Below are 7,796 nucleotides of genomic sequence, written 5' to 3' on the forward strand. Positions count from 1 at the left end.
CCTTTTTAGAGTTTGGATTTAGATAAGCAAACTGCCCAAACTTTAATAACCAGAGGAAAAATAGAAATACTTTTGGACTAGGGCTGAGAAAAATTGTAGAGAGACTTAACTCGTAATTACAATGTTTAAAATCATTAAGCCCCCCAGTATACTAGATTAAGGAAAGTTTATCCACAAAAACTAGTATTTGTCCAAACCTTAGGACATTAAAAAGGGGGGTTAAAATGGGAACCAGAAAGCAAACACATTTTTCCTGACCTGCCTAAGTGATGTAGTTCATAAGAAAACTTGTTGAACCCTAATCCAGTACAAAGAAAATGCACCACCTTTTATTTAATGAAAACAGAGAGAACTTAGAAAAATCATAGAAAAATAATCCTAAGGAGGAACCACCCTAACCTTAGGAATGACTACTTTTATGCTAATAGGAACCTAGGAAAAATGCAAGTTCTGTTGTTTGACATTTTTCAAATAGCAAGTTAGTTATAAGTGTCTTTTTGGCATTAAACTCTAGAAAATCACAACTAAATAACCATTAGGTCACCCTCTGTGATTTTTGGCACAGAAGCATGTTATTACCCATAGATGCTAGAAAAAATAACTCTTAGTACAATACCCCCACCTAAATAAGAGTTGTAGTACAAAGTGACCCTCTACCCTAACTTTTGTTATTTTTGCCTAGGGTTTATCCTAATTATTTTTAACCGCAAATTTATAGGATAGACTACAGTGACCAATGTTAACCCACTGTAATTTTATAGAATTTTTGGAAATTGCTAAATCACTATGGTAGTTCAAGCCCACCTTAAAGCCATAAATCCCTACTACTCTATAAGCCTGTAGTGTAGGCGTCCACAGTGCACCATGTTCTGCCTCCGCGTCCGATTCCCCCGACACCGCCTCGCCCGCAATCTACGCCGCCGCGGTGCCCACGCCCGCGACATCCACCACCTCGACCTCACCCCCGCCCGCGGAAATCTCGCCCGCGAGATCCCTCTGCCCACACACCGCCCCCTCTGCTCTCCGTCGATGGAAGGGCGCCATTAACACACCGCGATCCTCGCTACCGCCCCCACGAGGCCATACCATGCCCTCGCCCCCTCCCAGATCTTCGAAGAGGCCGCCACCCCGCCCCTGTTCTTGGCCCCTCGTCGGCGTCGGCCTCATCGCGGCACGGGCTGCACTCCTTCGCCCCGCTCACGGCCGCGGTGCTTGGCCACCTCTGGGCCTCCGGGGTGGCGGTGCTCCCGGGCCTGACAGAGCTAGAGTTGGTGCGCACCAAGGCTGAGATGTGGTTTGCGTTCCCGCCCGACCTCCGTGCCGTCCTCGCCGCGGGCCTGCCGTCGGGGCCCGGGTTCCCGGACTGGCAGTCGCGCGTGGGGCTGCGGTCCGCATTCGACCTGCCCATCGCGGCGGCGTCGCTACAGATCGCGCGGGGCGAGCTGTGGCCGCGCTGCTAGGGCGTGCGCCCCGCCGACCCCAACCACGCGCTATGGTCTGCTTCATCTATGGCGTGGTTCCTGTTTTGCCTGCCTCTTGCTCCTATTTGACCACCATGCGCGCCGCGAGGACCACCACTAGGTGGAGCGTGTCTCCGTGGTCTTCTTCACCGACCACGAGGCTGCTGAGACCCTAGGGGGGCTCGACCTGGACATCATCGCAGTGCTCCCCACCGTCAGGTGCCATCGTCGGTCGAGGTCCGTGACTAAGTGTGACGTGTACCTGGGCGAGTTCGCGCACAGGGAGCGGCTCAAGCAGTTGTCTCTCTTCCAGATCCCCTACCTCCTCTTTGTTCCCTCGGCTTAGCCACCACCTTGGCCGGTGCTCCTTGCACGTCGGGATAGGAGGATGCCGACCAAGTTCTAGATGAAGAGCAACTGATTTGCTTCCCTTGGATGGATTCCACTGTTGAGCCATTCAAAATTTGAGATGCGGATTAATTTTTACAATTCATGTTTTCAGATTTACCTTCCAATTTTCTTAGTAATAATAATAATGTATAGGTAGTGCACCATGTTTTGATTCTAATCTATCTTGGGTCACCTGTTTTATACCGAGGTAACACCTGTTTTATACCGAGATAATTAGTATGTATTCTGAGCTTCAATCATTGTTCTTTATGGTGAGATTCAATGTCTCCAGTTAATTCATTTTGTAAATTTTAGGTTACAGAATGTCTCTCGAGTGTGCTAGAGATGCTTTGCTGCAAAAGACCATGGACAACAAAGAAAATACAAGTGAATTATTTTCCCGATCTCGTGGTTAGAAAGCATATTTTTTCAGTATTCATAAGACACTGCTTATTCTTTTCCTGGGCAATGTATATGTATTTGCGTAGCAAAAAAGACTTGACGTCATTGAGATTTTTTTATGCCATTATGCCCATCGATCTCATAACAATATCCTTTTCCTTCTGCAGATAAGCTCAGAGTTGATCTCATGAATATTTCTATGACTACTCTTAGTTGAAAAATACTTTCCCAAGACAAGGAGTACTTTACTAAACTTGTGATTGATGTTGTCTTGAGGCTTAAGGTGTACAAATGGTTTAATGAAAGTTGGTTATCATTTACATTGAACTATGATATCTTCATCTATAAAATTTTACTCTTCAAAAAGTATGCTTCATACTTCATAGCTACTCAATCATGTTATTATTCGATGATGTTATAGTGTTGACTAATTTCTATCTGAATGGTGGTAGGGTAGCACCCACTTGGAATCTATTGAAATTCTGAAGATACATGGAGAATCTCTTAAGGACTGGGTACGTATTTATAGAAAAAATACCACTATATTCTTTTGACCACATAGCACTGGGTTGCATACAAATTCTCTCACCTAGCACCAAATTCTCCTTTCTGTCAATCAGTCCAACCTAAGAGCCCAATGCAATCAATTTCTATTTTTATCAACACCCTAACCAATTAGAATTAGCGCTACATTTTCTAAAAGATCAATTGCTCATTTACTAGCTAAATAAAGTAGGAATTAGCACTACATTTTCCTATTTGTTTCCATTGCTCTGAGCATTTGGGCTTTGTTTCCCTTCATATTCATGTGCAGTGATTTGAAGAACAACACCTCCTATTTCTCAATAAGTTAATCTGCCACATTGCTGATTAAGAGAGCAATGATCGCCATTCCTATGAAAACTAAAGTTAAAGGTTGTTTAAATTAAAGGGGTCCGAACGTGTCTTGTTACCTGGACTGATCCTATTTGCAGGATGTGCCAACTGCCGAGACTTGCACACGTCACAAATTAAAGCTGTTTGCATTGCCGGCTAACCAAGCTCCAGGGTATAAACTTCATAATTAGACATTCTAGATCTTAGTTGGCCGACTTGATCATAAGCCACTACCCAAAGCAAAAAAAAGTATATTATTGAAGATGCAACTCTCCCCTATATTTGAGAGAAGATGAAGGATATATCAGTGTGTTTGGTACCCTGTAGCTCCTCGTCGACCTGGTGCAACAGCTTAAGCTCAGGCACGTATTTCGAGAATGCTTTTTAGTTTTTCTGTTTTGCTGTATCTTTTAAATAAAAGATTTAATCATCAAACCGATTTTATATCTATGTTCCTGATATTTGTATCAATAAAACTAGACCACTCATACTATATATTTTTTTAAAAAAAATATGTACTTAAATTAACATATAATTAGTATCTTATTAACATGTAATGGATGTATACTAAATAATTTTAAAAAGTAATTAGTGACTATTTATTGATTTATATTTTATTTAATAGTTTTTAGTTCAACCATCAAGTACTCATGCAAAGCAATCAAACAAAATCTCTAATAAACCAGACTGGCTAGAAAATTGAACCAGACAAGGGCATGTACACCTACTTGGCTGGCTTGACTCCACGTAACCTAATTCCTATGTACGGTTAACTAGGGAAGTAAACCAAACAACTTCATAATTTCTAGGGACTTTGAGAGAAATGGCTTAGACTATGTCCATCAGTTTACCTATGTAGTCATCCAAAATACTGTTTTGCACTATTTTACATTGTAGACTACATTGTTCGCAATGTAGTTTGAATCTATACTACTCTATAAAGACCTAATGAGGGCGTCCACCATGCTGCACCAAGCACCCGCCTGCCTCCACCCTGCAACACCCCAGCCCCCAAACCACGCCCACTCCCCATGCGATGGCCGCTCATCCCGCCGCCGCACCCACCGCTGCCCCACCGCGGTTCTGCATCAACCCCACCTCCACACCTCTGCGGTGCCCTCGCCTTTGTCCCTCACACACGCCCGCGTCGCCAGCACCATGTAGGCACGTGGATCTCGCTCACGCCCGCAGGCTCCCAGACCCCGTCGTGCCCTACCCTCGTCGTGCCCGCGGATCTCGCTCTTGCACGGATGGACGCGGATCTCGCCCACGCCCGCAGGCTCCCAGCCCCTGCCATGCCCTTGCCCCGGCCCAGAACTGGCCAACTACGACACCGTCACGGATGACTTCGCGGGCACGGCCGCCTTCCACCTCTCCTCTTCGGGTGCCTCACCTCGCCTCCGATTTGGATAGTTATTCGTTTGTTTTCGTATATAGCTTGTTTTCGTATATAGTGACGACTGTTGTTGCTCCTGCTCCTGCCTCATGCCATGGGATGGTGCTTATGGTATGTGTTGTCCCTAGTTGTTGTTGTAGCGAGGGTCGTGACGGGGCCGACGACTTGGATCGGGAGGGGCTCTCCTAGATCTGCGTAGAGGAGGGACAACAATGCGTGCCTCTTCTTCGATTTGATTCATTCCCAGTGTTCTTATGCGATTCTGAATCCACGCCAGATTCTCACTGTCAATGAAATTTGAAGTATCTCACTGTGTTGCCCCCTAAGTTCATCATGATCTTTAGACCCTACTCTGAATCTCGCATTGCTTCTGTACCACCTACGTCAAAATTGCTTTGACTCTGTTCATTCACTTCAGTGTCTTTTTAACTGAAGTAATTTGTTTGTTAATTTGATGAATTACCCTGCCAACGAAATTTGAATTACCTCAGTGTTTAACCATCGAATTTATCCTAAACTTCAGACTCTCGGAATCTCACATTGCTTCTATATTTGCCTTAAAATTGCTCTGACTCTGTTGATTCACTTCAGTGCTATTTTAACATAAGTAATTTGTTTATTAATTTGATGAATTTTGATTTAACTATACACTACATGATAGTGATTTTATCCACATCTAACTTATTCTCTTTAGTGTGTTTCAGGAAGAATGCTTTACAAATCCGAATATAAGTTCAGTACGATAGTGCAAATAGAGAGCATCAGGTACTCCTTAGGTTCCTATTGACGTTTAATTGTCCTAATGAGGTTGATCCATGTTCTATTACGAATTGTATGTGTGCTATTTTCCCACAATTTTCTAATCAAAATATTCAGCACAAAAGGATGACCTCGTATATGGGATATTCAATTAATTGTCCATGAAATTTGACAAAATTAGAAAAATGAAAAATATAGCAGGCCTGTAGATCTGAGCAAATGATATGAAGTAAATGTTGTTACTTTCTCAAAACGTAGATGAGCTTTTTTTGCAAGGACTTTAGTTGAAAATTGGAAAATCTAACATGCCTGTAGATCTGAGAAGACGATATGAAGTACATGTTGTTACTTTCACAAAATGTAGATGAGCTTTTTTGCAAGGACTTCAGTTGTTATGTTGCTCCTCATTAACACTAAAACTTAACCTGCCCGGGTTACAATTATACATCTCAATCCAGATCAGCCTTTTCATTGTTCTGGTTCTGCTCATTTATCCTTTCTAGTCACATAAATTCTTGCCATTTGACACCAGCACTAAAGAAGATAGGGAGAGTTCAATGCATGATGTTTGTTTTGTTGACACTGGAAGAGGCGACTAATTGAGGCGGTTGTCATTGCCACCGGTGTGCACACATTCTTTGTCAAGGCCGCATATCTTGTCGATTCAACAAACCAAGTTGGTCATTTTCAGAAGGCAAGCTAAGTGTGATGCCGCCACATAAGACCATGCCCACTGTATTTATATTTTATACTAATTTTTAACGTCCAAAGGACACCAGATGTTTCAATGTTAATGGTGCTATTGTTATACACTGATGTTTTGTTCCTGTTTGCTTGCAACTTTTTGCAGCTGTTCATGCTATCGGTTTGGAAAGAACATGTGGAAAGCCAATCTCGGATCTTGCTTCCTTCAGGTACAGACAACCCATTCACCAGAGAATCAGTTCGTGCTTTTTCTGCTGTTACTTTAGTATCCAAAAATTGTAGTCATATTGTTGTGTAGGTATGTTGTGTATGATTCAAGTACTATGTTTCTTGTTGTCTTCTTAATAAGGTGTGAAATGCAAGCAGCCATCATGCATGTTATTTGGACAGTCTAAGAAAGCTAATATTTTCTCAGCCTTATACCATATAGTGCTTGATGTGCAGTTTTTTAATTGACTTGTCAATCTGAACATCATTTTGGATAATCCCTTATTTTTGTGGTATGTCTTAGACCTGATCTAGCTTAATGACCTGTCTTTTTATTTGATGATGCATAGAGTGTATGCTCCAATAAAATGTGCGCCAGCCATTCTAAATATTTTGTTGGAGAGAATCAGACTGCAAGTTGGATTTGCTGGACAGACTCGTGCAATCATATTTTACTTCTAACCACTTTGTCAGCCTTGAAAGACCAACTTGATTTTAGCTTTAGCTCAGTTAGTGCTTCTTTCACAAAAGTGTTGTGAAGTTTCTCCTCTCATCTGATTCAGCATCAATTATGTGAAATATTATTTGCATTATATAGTCAGTTTATTATCCTTAACAAAGTGATAAAAGGATATTATGGTATGTTCCAACATGTCCCCTTTCATATATATTAAGGGTGCTGATGATTCTCGCATAAAGTGCATGTCTCTAACCACTCTATCTACTACATACCATAGTCGTGGTGTTGTTACAATCTTGTTCACATTGATTTTAAGTTTCCTTTGTTAATTACATGTTTATTTCAGTGTGCCTCCCTAATATGTTGTTAATTTTGATGTCTTACTCTTATTCACCTAGCTAATGCTAGATGAAATTCCTTTCAAGGAATGATTTACTGCATTTTGTTGGATGTTGTCCTAATCAACCCAATTTCCTTTTTTGCAATGAGGCATCATATATCTTTATATATATAGGGATTGTCTCCATCCTCTTGATAGCGATCTATATTGGTTATTTCCGAAGAAGAATCAAGAAGCAATTCAACATTCATGCAAGTGTGGTACCAGATTGAGATATGTCTGTTAGTTTGTAACAATATAAACTTGTTAGTTATGTGTCAGAGAAAACATAGTAACAATGATTTGTGCTCTATTTCTACCCGTCATTGTGTCCTATCTCAATGGTGACTTCTTTGTACACAACTGTGTGGTCTCTCTATGTCCTAATAAATACATGCATCATCAATGAACTTAATGGATATTGTCAATACAGTGTTCTACAATTGTCGCTGATATGATATGTTAATAGATTGGCTAATAACAACATCCTGATTCATATGTTGATGGCTAATAAACAAATTAGTGTTGATGCTCCAATTTTATTTTCTGAAACATGAGTACAATGTAAATTTGGGGTTGTTCCACGTATAGAGCCAAATGCGATCACAACCAACACACGGTCAGCCAAGGCACAACTGATATTACAGAGCTTTGTCTTGTCATGTTCTTTTTCCTTTCTCAGTTCTTCCCTAGCGGTATCATCGGTCATTTCCTTAAAAGCTAAATCTTCTTCAGCGTCTTCTGGTTCTTTCACCTTTGCCT

General features: G+C 41.6%; 1 protein-coding gene and 1 long non-coding RNA gene across 2 annotated transcripts; one reads left to right on the forward strand and one right to left on the reverse strand.

The window, feature by feature from the left end:
• Positions 1–856: 856 nt before the first annotated feature.
• LOC100279330 (uncharacterized) lies at positions 857–1,657 on the reverse strand. Its single transcript, XM_020552545.3, has one exon. The coding sequence runs from the start codon at positions 1,406–1,408 to the stop codon at positions 1,064–1,066; it is 345 nt and encodes a 114-aa protein (XP_020408134.1). The 5' UTR covers positions 1,409–1,657; the 3' UTR covers positions 857–1,063.
• Positions 1,658–3,497: 1,840 nt separating this feature from the next.
• LOC118476909 (uncharacterized) lies at positions 3,498–7,462 on the forward strand. The gene is made up of 3 exons (XR_004857749.1): positions 3,498–5,289; positions 5,816–6,197; positions 7,170–7,462. It is a non-coding gene; the product is annotated as an uncharacterized lncRNA (long non-coding RNA).
• The last annotated feature ends 334 nt before the right edge of the window (positions 7,463–7,796 follow it).

The sequence above is a fragment of the Zea mays genome, chromosome 4, assembly GCF_902167145.1.
Source record: "Zea mays cultivar B73 chromosome 4, Zm-B73-REFERENCE-NAM-5.0, whole genome shotgun sequence".
NCBI classification, from domain to species: Eukaryota; Viridiplantae; Streptophyta; class Magnoliopsida; order Poales; family Poaceae; genus Zea; species Zea mays.

Coding starts and splice junctions, on each gene's coding strand:
- LOC100279330 (XM_020552545.3), bottom strand. CDS start 1,408: ATGGGCAGGTCGAATGCGGACCGCAGCCCCACGCGCGACTGCCAGTCC.